Raw genomic sequence first — 15674 nt, 5'->3', positions numbered from 1 at the left:
TATATCTAGTGCGCTACATGCTTTTCACTCCTGAGTGAACGTACTCCTGCGCCCTTTCAGAGTTTGAGAGAAGCCCAGCTTATTTCCATATTTTGGGATGCTTGGTATATTGGAATTGAAGAAATGACAAAATGTATTAAAATTGGGGAGTTTTACACGTTCAGTAGTGTTAGTGCATCTCTGTGATTCAGCTTCAGTTGTGGATAACATCAAAAGTCAACGTTTTGAGGTGCTTTGTAAATGGGAAGTTCAAGCCTTTCTGTAGCACTTTTATCCCCACCCCACTCCTTTACACCCAAGGTAATTTTTTTTATAAAGTAAGCCAAGAAGGGATGTTCCATTTTGGGGTACATTTCCAAAATCATATGATGTTGACTGTACTAAATAAAGTAATCCATTTCTCATCATGTTTTTCTGGCATTTTCTAGCATTCTTCAGTTGCTAACATTGGCTTACTTAGAACATTTGGTGAAAATCACAGAAAATCTAGGAAACCGTACGAACTATTTAGTTTTGCCTTTATAAGTTACGGAAGAACTTTGCTATGAATCTGTTTGCTTTCCTTTAGAAATGGATGGGTTATCAGTGTTCATGTTGATTGCTGCTATAGGAATGTTGACACGTTTGGAGAACATCAGTTTGAAAAGCAACATATAAAAAAAGCATTCTTGGTTTCACTTACAATTTTGAGCCATCTTTATGGAATTTAATCTCATAAATTTGTCAAGGTTTCTGTAAATCTGACCAGAATTGTTTCATGGAGCAATATAATTGTGCACGGTATGAGTCTCCTAATATTCCAGGCAGCAGCTCTGCAGTAAATCTGCTTGTGGGCTGTTTCCATACTCAAGGTTTATTATTATCCTTGTCTACTTTACAGTGGAAGTAGTAGTCACGCTCATGTCAACTCAAGGGTCTCCATCCCTTCCCCTTTGGACATGGTGCACCTGGACCTGCCAGAGCTGGAGGCTGAGGACACGCTAGAGCTGCAGTTCCAGCAGCTGAGCCTGCCCCAGCTCTGCGTCTCCATCCTGGAGTGTGCCGTTCCTCTCTTAAGAACAGGTTGGTTGTGCTTGAATTCAGTAGTTCCTTTTGTATACTTTGTGTTTGTTTTGTCTATTTTCTAGGACTCTAATTTTTCTCGTTTTTGCTTTCTATCTGTCTTCAGACCTTTAAAATCTGGATTTACTTATCTTTTGGGGTACAAATTCCTAAGAACTTAGTAAGGTCTTTATTATCCCTTAATTAAACGTGGATGCCATGGAGCGCTTTTCAGATAGAGTATCCCCTTCCATTGCTGGCCTTTTATTGCACAGACTTCCATTTGTGTGTGGCTATTTTAAAGGTAAGCACTGAAAAAACAATGCAACTGGAGTAAGTTAGAGAAGATGGATTGGCATGAATAGACCAGAATAAAAAACTCTTTGGCTTTTGCTCTTTAGAAATTTTTTGAGTTGCTTTCAGTTGTTCACTCCTCCTACTTGGTTTTTACTTGAGCTATGAAACATGTTAAAAACCGTAACAGACCCAACACTGGATTTGTACCTTTGCAGTAATTTCTTTTTCTTAAAAAACAAAACAAAACTCAGAAAACCCAAACGTTCTGGAGTTACATTTTCTCTCATGTGCTGGGTAAGTTTGCAAAGATGTACTGTAGTGTACACTGGGATGTCGTTGTGATTTTAGTGGAGAGTGATAAGAAGGATAACAATGTGGCCAGTGTCCAACAGAGCCTAGTAATCAAACAAGTTACCACACATTGAGTACCTGCTGTGCTCGGCTACCGGATGTGGTCTTGTGCACATTATTTTATGCACTCCTCACACCAACCCATTTTATACATCCCTTAGTGGTAATTACTGCTTTTCTCCCTGTTTTACAATGAGGGAGCTGAGGTTTAGAGTGCTTTAGAAACTTATCCAAAGTCAAACAGTGAAGAACAGAGGCTTGAACTACGGTTCTGAGACCAAAGTGCATGCATTTTGCAAGGTGAAGAAAGGTTTGGAATAAATAATGATTTTTATTCTCTAAATATATACATTTTAAGTAGTTGATAAACTTGTCAAAATACAAGATAAACAGGTTTTGCTTTTTTTCGTTTATACTGGCTGAGTAAAAAATCTGTCCCATGCTGATGGTTCTTTAAGTCCTATGACTATTCTTTGCCCGCTTGGAAGTGATAGGGAAGAAGGCCGGAGGTAGGTGTATATTTGGGAACATGAACAATTTTTTTTTATTCTGAAGAAAACTCTATACCTTAACTTCTCACTGACTGAAGAATTCTGCTTCCAGGAGTGAGGAATACATATTAATTCATGTACTAATAATGTGACATGAAGGAAGATCTGAACTTCGGCATCATCAAGTGTATATGTTTGTCTGCATGGTGTACTGAGGAGAACAGTTTTAGATTTAATGATTTTGCATTTAACCTTTTCTTAATTTGCTGTAAAAAGTCAGATTGATAATTATAGAGCTGTATCATGGTACATAAAATTTTCTAAATGTTCTCTTGCCCTTTTGTGGGAAATTATTGCATAATTTGCATTTGTTCAGTGTCGTAAGAGATTTCTAAGAGAATTTGCTCCAGCTGTTCTCATGAAACAATTAATCTAGACCCTTATGATCTGGTAGTTTGTTTTACTTTTATTCATTAGAAATTGACCTTTGATATGTGGGACAGGAAAGTCTTGATTGAACATTCACCTTACTTAGAATTATGGGTGGTGGAATTCCTTTGTTATTCTATCTCTGTGGAGAAGGGAGATTGCTCAGGTGGGTGTGACTCTGACAGCACAGTTTCCTCCGGAATGTTTTTAGAGTTTAAGGTGAGTGTAGGTTTCCCAGGCAACTCCTGTGTAGGAAACTACTAATTCATGACAAGGCTTAAACCTTCTAGTCCTAAGTGGGAAATTTATTAGACTGCATCTTCTCAACTAAACCTGTGCTTTGTCACCTATTACATGTAACATGGATGGTCTCTGAATCTGAAAAGTTATTTTGATCTATCTCACAGTACTTTTAGTTAGATTATTGTTATACTCTTCCTGAGTATCTTTCCCACTTAAGAGCACATTTGATTTTTTGTAGTTAAATAGAGTTATGATTGAAACAGAAGTCTAATGGTGATTGCATATTGTGACTTCCCTATTCGTCTCTTTTTAAACAATTCTAAAAACATCAAAAAATAAAAAGAGAAATAGGAACTTGGGGGCATTAGCTAACCAGAGGATTGAGCAATATGATGTTCAGCTTTATTTGAATTAACTTTATTTTTCTTCTCTCTCTCTCCTATTTGTATTCCTAGGTAGTAGACAGATGATAATAAGAGTTCTGGAATTGCTTGCAGAGGATATGGTACTTATTGGTGAAGCGATTTCAGCAGATATCTGGGATGACAGCAGTCTTTTTGCTATAGATATGGTGAGAATCAAGGTTTTCCTTGGGATGTGGGTAATAATATTAGTATTTTATTTTATCTTGGTCCTTTTAAGCTGGTTTCATTGTCTCATTAGTCTTTGAAAACTTTCTTTGTTTTAGACACAACAGATCCCAGGCTTATTTTGTGCATAGTCTGGAATAGGCCATTTCTCCAGAGATTCTGGTTACTTTTAATGCGGGAAATGTATATCAAGACCAAAAACAGGCCATTAGGGCTGCTTGTAGTTACAGTGATATCATTCTTTCCCTTCAGTAATAGAACCTAGGAAATCTGTATTTTAAAAAAAACTCATGAATTCAGACTCTGCTACTTCTGAACTTCAACTTGTATTTCTTTGCTTGGACTTTATTGTCCTTCATAGATTCTTAGCAACATCAACATAATTGCTTATTAGTTTTAACCTTCAGCATAAAGTAAGTGATTTCACAGTAGCAGTATTAGTATCACTGTGGTCAATAACTAATAAAGTTCAGGATTTTCTTGCAGTTCTTTTTGACTTAGACTAAATCTCACTAAGTATATAAAGTCAAAATTCTGTGCCTTAAAGTCACTCAAAAGAATTATTTTCTCTGTTACCAATTCAGTATACAGTTAGATTTTTGTTTCAATTTGTTTTCATTTTTGGGAATTGTTTTCTCTTCATAAAAATGTAACTCAGGGGTGTCTCCCTGCCATCCTGTTTTCTAGTTTATTTTTTACATTTTTATTTTAGTTTTTGCAAATGTAAGAAAATAAGTACGTAGATTCTTATTCCCCTTCTCACATCTTACATAAAAGGTGGTATATCATATACAGTTTCATACCTTGTTTTTACAACGTAAGAGTAAATCCTGTATAGTAATTAGACTTATTGTTGTGACCATTATGTATAGAAATATTGAGTCACTATGTTGTGTAAGTCAATTATTCTTCAAAAACAAGCAAAGAAACGAACTCAGAGAAAAAAAAGATCAGACTTGTGATTAACAGAGGTGGGAAGTAGGGAGAGGGGGAATTGAATGAAGGTGATCAAAGGTACAGATTTTCAGTTTTAAGATGAATAAATACTAGGATGTAATGCACAACTGCTGTGTGTTATGTATGAAAGTTGCTAAGAGAGTGAATCCTGAGGGTCTCATCACAAGGAAAGGAAACTGTTTTTCTATCTCTCTAATTTTGTTTCTATGTGAGATGATGGATGTTCACCAAACTTAATGTGGTCATCATTTCATGATGTATGTAAGTCAAATCATTAAGCTCTGCACTTTAAACTTATACAGTGCTATATGTCAACTATATCTCAATAAAACTGGAAGAGAAAATAATGCATCCTGGATAGATGGATGGATGTAAACATAGGCATGGAGATTATTCTGTGTTCATATGTGAAGATCTTCATTCTTTTTTACAGGCTGCGACTGCTTCACTGTGTATTTATTCACTCAATAAACATATTGATAGACATAATTGCTAACAAAAATGTGAAATGAGTAATGTGCATTTTTTAAAATTAATTAATTTATTTTTGGCTGCGTTGGGTTTTTGTTGCCGTGCACGGGCTTTCTCTAGTTGTGGTGATCGGGGGCTACTCTTCGTTGCATTGTGTGGGCTTCTCATTGCGGTGGCTTCTCTTGTTGCAGAGCACGGGCTCTGTGGTGTGCAGGCTTCAGTAGTTGTGGCACATGGGCTTCAGTAGTTGTGGTTCGCGGGCTCTAGAGTGCAGGCTCAGTAGTTGTGGCGCACGGGCTTAGTTGCTCCATGGCATGTGGGATCTTCCCGGACCAGGGCTTGAACCTGTGTCCCCTGCATTGGCAGGCGGATTCTTAACCCCTGTGCCACCAGGGAAGCCCTCCCCCAATTTTTTTTATTTACACAAATCTTTTGAAAAGAAACACAACTGAAACATTTTACAGTAGGTGTAATATATTGTTTCAAGTCCTACAATTTATTTATAAAATAGGGATAATAGTTCTTATCTTAGTTTTTCGTTCGTCCTTAAGGTTATCACATTATTCTGTAGTACTTTTAGAAGGTTTTCACATATTGAAGGTTTTCAACAAGTGAGTTTTCCTTGAGAAGTGTGAAGAATGTTTTATCAGTTGCTTCTTAAAATAGCTCAAGTTTCTTGGCCAGAACATTTATCTGTAAAAGTTAGTCATTCATTTTTAACTTTTGGCTGCTGATCTTTTATGATTCAATGAATTATTTTTACTTTAAAGGTTAAATCTGTTGTGCAAGTGCCAATTGGTATGTTAGAAATGTTAAATAGTACTGCTGGAAATTATATTTGACTTATTTAAAAGAATAAATGCTTCCTAGGAAAAATCTCATCCCTTTGGGCTATATATTAATAGAAGCAGACAATTAAGTAGAATTCCTTAATGTCCCTACTTTTGTGAGGTTTACACAGAAGGCAGAAGCATATTTTTGTCGTGTCGTTAAAGGAACGAAGTAATAAATGTTGACCAATTCAGTAATTAAATGCATGTAGATATGTAATCAATTCTCTAGATCTTTCCAAATAGTGCTAATAGCATTCACGTCTGGAATTCCATAACTCAGTTTATGTAAGCATAGTCAAAGAAATTTTTTCTCCATAAATTGAATATTTTTATTTCAGTCGAAATAAATAAAAGAAAAAATATTTTCACTGAAATTATATTTTGTTAAAATAAAAAAATTTTTTGGTAAGCACTTGTAAAAGTTAGGATGACCTGAAGTATGTCATCCTTTTTTTGCCTACCTATGAAATTAAGTTTGTTTTTTCCTTATTCACATGGTAAGTTAGGTTCACGGGAGTAAGGAAGGCTCTTTTCCTCATGCCAGATAACCCCAGACTCTTGGGGCTGTTTTCTGTTCGTTTTTTGCCTTTCTTCTTTCTGTCACTGCTGTCACTCAGTGTCACGAAAAGCAGTGTTTTCTCCTTCTTTATGACTCATTCCTTCTAAATTCCCATCTGACCTGCTGTGAGCTGGTAACTTAGATTTCCAGGCATGTTGGAAGAATTGCTGGTTGAAGTTCAAGTGAAGTGGAGAGGATTATGAAAGTTTCTAGAGAGAAGGGCTTGGTATCCAGTAAGGGCTCAAGAAGGGGAATTGAACCAGGTTGTGAATTTATAATTGGCTGAGTGGAATCTCTAATTAGCATATGCTTTTCCTGCTACTGCCGCCAGTCCAGAGACAGGTGTTTTAGTTCACCAAACATTCTTTGATTGCTCATTATATGCTAGTGATAAAAGGAATACTTCCTGCCGTATCAGTAAACAAAGGATGTCACAGTCATCAGTGATTGCAGCCACCTCCGATGGTGAGCTGGTGAGCCGTGAGGAAACTCAGGAAGGAAAAGAATACCTGCCATCTACCAGCCATCAGACTGCAATGATTTCAGTGAACTCAGACTCTTGCATCTTCCCGTGCACAGAAAAGCGCTAAATTCCTTAACTTGAGATATCTGGTTTTCTTTAATTAACAGTAATCTTTTGACATTCAGACTCCCTGCCCTTTGTTACAAAACTCCCATGTATCCTGGCTCCCCACCTCGCCTCCACGGAGCAGTTCTCTCAGGGTTACTTGAGATGCGGCCTCCTGGCCTTGAAGTCCTAAAAATTCCTGCTGAATAAAACATAACTCTCAGCTTTTAGGTTGTGAATAATTTTTTAGTCGACCCTGGGCCCTGGGGGTGCAAGATGAATAAGCAGCAATTCTTTTCACTCTTGTGGGAATTAGATAAAAAATTGACTGTATTCCCCATGCTGTACATTTCATCCCCATGACTCATTTATTTTGAAATTTGCAGTTTGTACCTCTTAATCTCTCTCACCTGTTTCACTCATTCCCCCCCTCTCTTCCCCTCTGGCAGCTACCTGTTCGTTCTCTGTGTCTATGAGTCTGTTTCTGTTTTGAAGTTTGTTCATTTGTTTTTTAGATTCCAAATATAAGTGAAATCATATGTTTTTTGTCTTTATCTGCCTTATTTCACTTAGCATAATACTTTCTGGGTCGGTCCATCTGTGTTGTCACAACTGGCAATATTTCATTCTTTTTTATGGCTGATTAATATTCCATTGTATGTATATGTGTGTATGTGTTTGTGTACATATGTGCCACATCTTCTTTATCCATTTGTCTGTCGATGGTCACTTAGGTTGTTTCCATATCTTGGCTGTTGTAAATAGAGCTGCTCTAAACGTTGGGGGGCACGTCTCTTTGAGTTGGTGTTTTCATTTTTTTTGGATATAAACCCAGGAGTGGAATTGTTGGATTATACAGTAATTCTTGTTTTAGTTTTTTGAGGAATCTCCATGCTTTTTTCTATGGCGGCTGCATCGATTTACATTCTCACCAACAGTGTACAGGGGATCCCTTTTCTCCACATCCTTGTCAACATTTGTATTAGTGGTCTTTTTGTTGATAGCCATTCTGATAGGTGTGAGGTGATATCTCACTGTTGTTCTGATTTGCATTTCTCTGACTAGTAATGTTGAGTATCTTTTCATGTGCCAAGGGTGCTTTGAAAACACTCCCAGCCGAGAATCTCAGGGAGGGCTTTGTGTAAATCGTGGCTGAGCTGAGTTGAAATTACGAATACGATTCGGCTAAGAAAGTAAAGGTAGGGCTTTTTGTCTGGCGGAGGGGAAGAGAATGATGGGGAGGAATGAATAGTGCTGATTGGTGGTCAAGGCTAGGGCTATTGGGAGGAGTGCAAGCAACCAGAGCATAAAACGTGAGGTGGATGTGGTGGGAGAGAGGCTGGAGGGTTCAGGTGGGGTCTGCTCACAGAAGGCTTTTGACGTGCTGCTGAGTAGTTTGGCTGTCATTCTGCAGGCAGGATGAGCTTGCTCTTAAACATAGAAGTGCCTGGTGAGACTTGCATGCAGAACAGTAATTGGCTGCCTTGTAGAAGGGGAGTGGGGAGTGTGAGGCTGGGAGCATATGGGGGAGAGTCACTTATTTCAGATGCTTTACAGAATCCAAAACCTGTTTTATATTGTGCAGATAGTGGAGATATTGTGTTTGCACTATAAATTCTGTTTTATTGGGAATATTTAGAATATTTTGTTCATCTGATATTTTAAGTCTGTAATTTTGTAAAAGCTTTGACTATCCTCTGAAAACTGGCTCTTTTTTTTTTTTTCTGCATCAACTACTTTACAGCTGTTTAAATATCTTTAGCCCAGCAAATTAAAACTGTGGACCAGATAGTATTGTTTTAAAATCCTTTCTTTTCTTAAAACATTAAAAACAAAACACTGGGCTTCCCTGGTGGCGCAGTGGTTGAGAGTCCGCCTGCTGATGCAGGGGATGCAGGTTCGTGCCCCGGTCCGGGAAGATCCCACATGCCGTGGAGCGGCTGGGCCCGTGAGCCATGGCTGCTGAGCCCGCGCATCCGGAGCCTGTGCTCCGCAACGGGAGAGGCCACAACAGTGAGAGGCCCGCGTACTGCAAAAACAAAACAAAACAAAACAAAAAAAACACTTTTTTTTTTTTTTGGCTTGGAAGAAGTGTTGCAAATAGTAAAAGCTGCAAGACTGATTCTTATAGTATTTAATACTTCCTTTTTATACTATTTTGAGAAGTATGTCAATTCATCATTAGAATTAGCAAGGTTATTTGAAACAATTTCACAAGTAAATAGATTTTTAGAAAAAGCCTTGCAATACTGAGGTCTTAAATGTGTTCATTGATTTAAATTGTAAATTGTCAAACTTAGTCTTGAATAACAGAGATATGTTGTTTGTAGATGTAGAAAAGTATTTTAATGGAGAAGCACTGGGTGAAAAATTGCCTGTCCATGTAATAAGACTGTCACTGTGTTTCTAATTTGTTTTCTCTAGACCAGTGGTTATTAATATAAGTGCTATTAAAATTTTCTATTTTAATTTTGTAAGGGTGGCCCTACATTTGGTTGAAATTTTTAACTTTTAGTTTTATTTCCATGGGCTCAAAGAACATAGTCTTAAATATACATTGACCATTTTTTGCGATTAAGTAAATGGCTAGTTTTATAAAGTCAGTGTTCCTTGGAAACTCGAGGAGTTGTAGTCTTTGAAATGTTCAAAGTTTATATCTGTTTAATTTATTAATTAAGGTAAAAAAGACTGAGTTAAAACCTTTAAATCCAACTTCAGGTTTTGCCTCATATTTATGTTATTCAGACCACAATGACTCATTCATGTTGGGTCTTTACTCTCTATTATGCACTTCATCAATAGAAAATTACCTAATTTATCTAATTTTTTTTGTTCTGAATTATTGATTATTTATATTTCATACATTTTTGTTCATATTTCACTACACTAGTTTTTCTTTGAATTTTTGAATTTTATTTTATGTGTTTTTTTATACAGCAGGTCCTTATTAGTCATCAGTTTTATACACATCAGTGTATACATGTCAATCCCAATCTCCCAGTTCATCCCACCACCACCCCCACCCCGCCACTTCCCCCCTTGGTGTCCATACGTTTGTTCTCTACATCTGTGTCTCTATTTCTGCCCTGCAAACTGGTTCATCTGTACCATTTTTCTAGGTTCCACATATATGTGCTAACATACGATATTTGTTTTTCTCTTTCTGACTTACTTCACTCTGTATGACAGTCTCTAGATCCATCCACGTCTCTACAAATGACCCAATTTCGTTCCTTTTTATGGCTGAGTAATATTCCATTGTATATATGTACCACATCTTCTTTATGCATTCGTCTGTCGATGGGCATTCAGGTTGCTTCCATGTCCTGGCTATTGTAAATAGTGCTGCAATGCACATTGGGGTACATGACTCTTTGAATTCTGGTTTTCTCAGGGTATATGCCCAGTAGTGGGATTTCTGGGTCGTATGGTAGTTCTAATTTTAGTTTTTTAAGGGACCTCCATACTGTTCTCCATAGTGGCTGTATCAATTTACATTCCCACCAACAGTGCAAGAGGGTTCCCTTTTCTCCACACCCTCTCCAGCATTTATTGTTTGTAGATTTTTTGATGATGCCCATTCTCACTGGTGTGAGGTGTTACCTCATTGTAGTTTTGATTTGCATTTCCCTAATAATTAGTGACGTTGAGCATCCTTTCATGTGTTTCTTGGCAATCTGTATATCTTCTCTGGAGAAATGTCTGTTTAGGTCTTCTGCCCGTTTTTGGATTGGGTTGTTTGTTTGTTTTATATTGAGCTACTTGAGCTGTTTATATATTTTGGAGATTAATCCTTTGTCTGTTGATTCGTTTGCAAATATTTTCTCCCATTCTGAGGGTTGTCTTTTCGTCTTGTTCGTAGTTTTCTTTGCTTTGCAAAAACTTTTAAGTTTCATTAGGTCTTGTTTGTTTATTTTTGTTTTTATTTCCATTTCTCTAGGAGGTGGATCAAAAAGGATCTTGTTGTGATTTATGTCAAAGAGTGTTCTTCCTATGTTTTCCTCTAAGACTTTTCTAGTGTCCAGCCTTACATTTAGCTCTTTAATCCTTTTGAGTTTATTTTTGTGTATGGTGTTAGGGAGTGTTCTAATTTCATTCTTTTACATGCAGCTGTCCAGTTTTCCCAGCACCACTTCTTGAAGAGACTGTCTTTTCTCTATTTTATATCCTTGCCTCCTTTGTCATAGATTAGTTGACCATAGGTGCATGGGTTTATCTCTGGGCTTTCTCTCCTGTACCATTTATCTATATTTCTGTTTTTGTGCCAGTACCCTATTTTCTTGATTACTGTAGCTTTGTAGTATAGTCTGAAGTCAGAGAGTCTGATTCCTCCAGCTCCGTTTTTCTTTCTCAAGATTGCTTTGGCTATTCGGGATCTTTTGTGTTTCCATACAAATTGTGAAATTTTTTGTTCTAGTTCTGTGAAAAATGCCATTGGTAGTTTGATAGGGATTGCACTGAATTTGTAGATTGCTTTTGGTAGTGTAGTCATTTTCACAATGTTGATTCTTCCAATCCAAGAACGTGGTATATCTCTCCATCTGTGTTGTCTTTGGTTTCTTTCATCAATGTCTTATAGTTCTCTGAGTACAATCTTTTACCTCCTTAGATAGGCTTATTCCTAGGTGTTTTATTCTTTTTTTTTGCAGTGGTGAATGGGATTGTTTCCTTAATTTAGCTTTCACATTTTTCATCATTAGTATAGGAATGCAAGAGATTTCTGTGCATTAATTTTGTATCCTGCAACTTTACCAAATTCGTTGATTAGCTCTAGTAGTTTTCTGGTAGCATCTTTAGGATTCTCTATGTATAGTATCATGTAATCTGCAAACAGTGACAGTTTTACTTCTTCTTTTCCAATTTGTATTCCTTTTATTTATTTTTCTTCTCTGATTGCTGTGGCTAGGACTTCCAAAACTATGTTGAATAATAGTGGTGAGAGTGGACATCCTTGTCTTATTCCTGATCTTCAAAGAAATGCTTTCAGTTTTTCACCATTGAGGATGATGTCTGCTGTGGGTTTGTTGTATATGTTCTTTATTTTGTTGAGGTAGGTTCCCTCCATGCCCCCTTTCTGGAGAGTTTTCATCATAAATGGGTGTTGATTTTGTCAGAAGTTTTTTCTACATCTATTGAGATGATCATATTGTTTTTATTCTTCAGTTTGTTAATATGGTGTATCACATTGATTGATTTACATATATTGAAGAATCCTCGCATCCCTGGGATAAATCCCACTTGATCATGGTGTATGATCCTTTTAATGTGTTGTTGGATTCTGTTTGCTAGTATTTTGTTGAGGATTTTTGCATCTATATTCATCAGTGCTATTGGTCTGTAACTTTCTTTTTTTGTAGTATCTTTGTCTGGTTTGGGTATCAGGGTGATGGTGGCCTCATAGAAAGAGTTTGGGAGTGTTCCTTCCTCTGCAATTTTTTGGAAGAGTTTGAGAAGGATGGGTGTTAGCTCTTCTCTAAATGTTTGATAGAATTCACCTGTGAAGCCATCTGGTCCTGGACTTTTTGTTTGTTGGAAGATTTTTAATCACAGTTTCGATTTCATTACTTATGATTGGTCTGTTCATATTTTCTATTTCTTCCTGTTTAGTCTTGGAAGGTTATTACCTTTCTAAGAATTTGTCCATTTCTTCCAGGTTGTCCATTTTATTGGGATAGAGGTGCTTGTAGTAGTCTCTTAGGATGCTTTGTATTTTTGCGGTGTCTGTTGTAACGTCTCCTTTTTCATTTCTAATATTATTGATTTGAGTCCTCTCCGTCTTTTTCTTGATGAGTCTGGCTAAAGGTTTATCAATTTTGTTTATCTTCTCAAAGAACCAGCTTTTAGTTTTATTGATCTTTGCTATTGTTTTCTTTGTTTCTATTTCGTTTATTTCTGCTCTGATCTTTAAGATTTCTTTCCTTCTACTACGTTTGGGTTTTGTTTGTACTTCTTTCTCTAGTTCCTTTAGGTGTAAGGTTAGATTGTTTATTTGAGATTTTTCTCACTAATTTTTAACCTTTTATGTACAAAGATAATGTCTTTTTTGTATGTGTAGATTATTTTTGATTTTTACTTCAGTGTGAAATCATATTTCACTTACAGGGAAATTTAACCTTTTTTAGTACAGTTATTATACTTGGTCTTCATGCAGAAGTTTTGCTATCTCTTTTGTTTCCTTTTTTTTTTTACTCTATAGATTATTTTATCTTCCTTTTACTTCTGTAGTGATTTGGAAAGTATCATAGTTTTAATGTTATTTGTGTTTATCTTTAAATTTTTCAAATGATCCATGTAAGTAACAAAAAAATGTTTACTCCTTTATATAATTTTTAAAATTTTGTAAAATATACATAACATAAAATTTACCATTTAACTCTTTTTGCGTGTATAATTCAGTGGCATTAGGCACATTCACATTGTTGTACAATTGTCACCATTATCTGTCTCCAAAACTTTTTCATCATCTCAGAGTGAAACTCCACACCCACTAAACAATAACTCCCCACTCTCCTCTTCCCCCAGTCCCTGATAACCACTATTCTACCTTCTTTCTTTATGAATTTGTATATTTTAGGTGCTTCATATAAGAGGAATCATACAGTACTTGTCTTTTTGTATCTGGCTTATTTTACTTTACATAATGTTTTCAAGAGTCATCTTGTTGTAGCATGTGTCAAAATGTCATTCCCTTTTAAGGCTGAATATTTCATTGTATGTATACCATCTACTGCATATTGTTTATCCATTCATATGTTGATAGACACATTTCTACCTTTTGGCTGTTGTGAATAATGTTGCTCTGAACATTGACGTACAAATAAGTGTTTGAAATCCCTGCTTTTGATTCTTCTGGCCATATACTCAGAAGTGACATTGCTGGATCATATGGTAATTCTATGTTTAATGTTTTGAGGAACTGCCATACTATTTCCACAGTGACTGAACCTTTTACATTTCCACCAGCAATGCACAGGTGCTCCAGTTTCTCCACATCCTCGTCAACATTTGTTATTTCCTATTATTTTTGATAATGTCCATCCTAATGGATGTGAAGTGTATCTATTGTGGCTTTGATACTTTATGTAACTTTTATAGGCCCCATGTCTTTTAGTTTTATTTCGTGTTTATTTATCCTTGAATTAAAAAATTTCTGACATACATTATATTTTTGTCTTTAGTTTACAGGTAATTTCTCATTTTAATTTTCATAAATTTTCCATGGAAAGTTGAGCGTGAGAACCCCAGTGCTTTTTTTGTTCTACCCTTTTTCTGATACTGTCCTTTCAGCAGCTAGTTTATAGGGTTATGTCAACATATCTAGGATATATTTTAGTCTATGTTGTTATGACTTGCCAGTTAGTCTACTGTATTTTAGTTTTCATGCTTTATGCATACCTTTCGATTTAAAAGATATAACTTCTATTTAAGTAGTAAGGTATCTAGAAATTTATGATGGTGGAACATTTGCTCTGAAACAACCTTATTACCTGAAGAGAGATTATACAATTTAATATTTCATTGTTTTTTAATTATTTGACTTCCCCTGTTTCATTTCTTTAGTAACTTTGGGATCACTTTGAGGGCAGGGATCATGTCTCTTGAACTAATGCATTTTCCCCCATATACCTGCCACTGTGTTAAGCATACACTAAGTCCAATAAATATTGGATGAGAGATTTACATGCAGTGTTCAAAGTTGGAACAATTAAGCACTAGAAACTAGGAGGAACTAATGGATCATTAAGTTTTTGTATTTTGTTTATTTTTATTTATTATTAGTTAGAATTCATATTAAATACTTAAAAATTGTTAGCTTTTTAAAAAATTTAGGTATACTTATAATTCTTTCCTATCGTTAAAAGTATCTTGGCATGTATTGGTTATTCTTATAGGGAGGAATACATTTATATTATTTAATGATAACATTTTGTATTGTTCTCCATGATATTTCTATATTGGCCCCTAAAATTGATTGTTTTCTTCTGTTTTGTGTTTAAATGTTTGCAGAAAAAGAAACTGCTCATGGTGTTGGGGTCCCTTGGAGACAGCATGTGCTACCATAAAAGCAACATCAGTTTGGAACAACCAGAGGCGGTGCTGGTGCACCACAGGATGGCCTTTGTCAGCATTTCGCTGTTTGCAGTCCGACTGCTGCAGACACTTCTCCCTGTTGAAAAGGTAAGGCAGGTAGCGTGGCTTTGTTGTAGTTTACTGGGTGTTACAATCACTGTCCTGTTGTAAATTCCTTCTGATCATTTCATGGTGTACAAAGATTATATTGGAAATGCAGAAATTGAGAAATGGCTAACATTTTTTATTAGTTTTGACAAATAAATTGATAGAAAAAAATACTAATTTTTTAAGATAACTTTTAAAAACTGTGGTGTAATATGTTGAGAAAGGTGCACAGTTCAGGGCATTTTTACTAAGTGAATATATCTGTGTTTAGAAAGTGACCACCCCGCAAAACATGAAGTAGAACATGACCAGTCTTTCAAGGCCGCTTCCTGTCGCTTAACCTCTCCTCTCCCCACCCCTGCAAGCTAAACTCCTTTCTGACTTCTGTCACCATAGAGGGGTTTTTCTGTTTTTGAGCTTTATATAAATAGATGTATAAAGTATGTAATTGCTCAAGATTTTTTTTTTTTTTTTTTTTCGGTACGCGGGTCTCTCACTGTTGTGACCTCTCCCGTTGTGGAGCACGGGCTCCGGACATGCAGGCTCAGCGGCCATGGCTCACTGGCCCAGCCGCTCTGCGGCACATGGGATCCTCCCGGACTGGGGCACGAACCCGTGTCCCCTGCATCGGCAGGCGGACTCTCAACCACTGTGCCACCAGGGAAG

The 15674-nt window shown here is 36.4% G+C and overlaps 1 protein-coding gene across 10 annotated transcripts in view; it reads left to right on the top strand.

Annotated features, from left to right (window-relative positions):
* The window catches only part of RTTN (rotatin), a 142883-nt gene that overhangs the window by 13425 nt on the left and 113784 nt on the right, over positions 1-15674 (top strand). For all 10 annotated transcript variants that reach the window (XM_019937200.3, XM_073790813.1, XM_033837837.2 and 7 more), the window contains 3 exons: positions 881-1062; positions 3308-3423; positions 14838-15008. In XM_019937200.3, the coding sequence (XP_019792759.1) occupies positions 881-1062; positions 3308-3423; positions 14838-15008 (469 nt within the window). The remainder of the gene's footprint in view (positions 1-880; positions 1063-3307; positions 3424-14837; positions 15009-15674) is intronic.

Source organism: Tursiops truncatus, chromosome 13 (assembly GCF_011762595.2).
Source record: "Tursiops truncatus isolate mTurTru1 chromosome 13, mTurTru1.mat.Y, whole genome shotgun sequence".
NCBI lineage: Eukaryota > Metazoa > Chordata > Mammalia > Artiodactyla > Delphinidae > Tursiops > Tursiops truncatus.
Note: the sequence above shows the minus strand (reverse complement) of the source record. Positions and strands in the feature narration are given on the sequence as shown.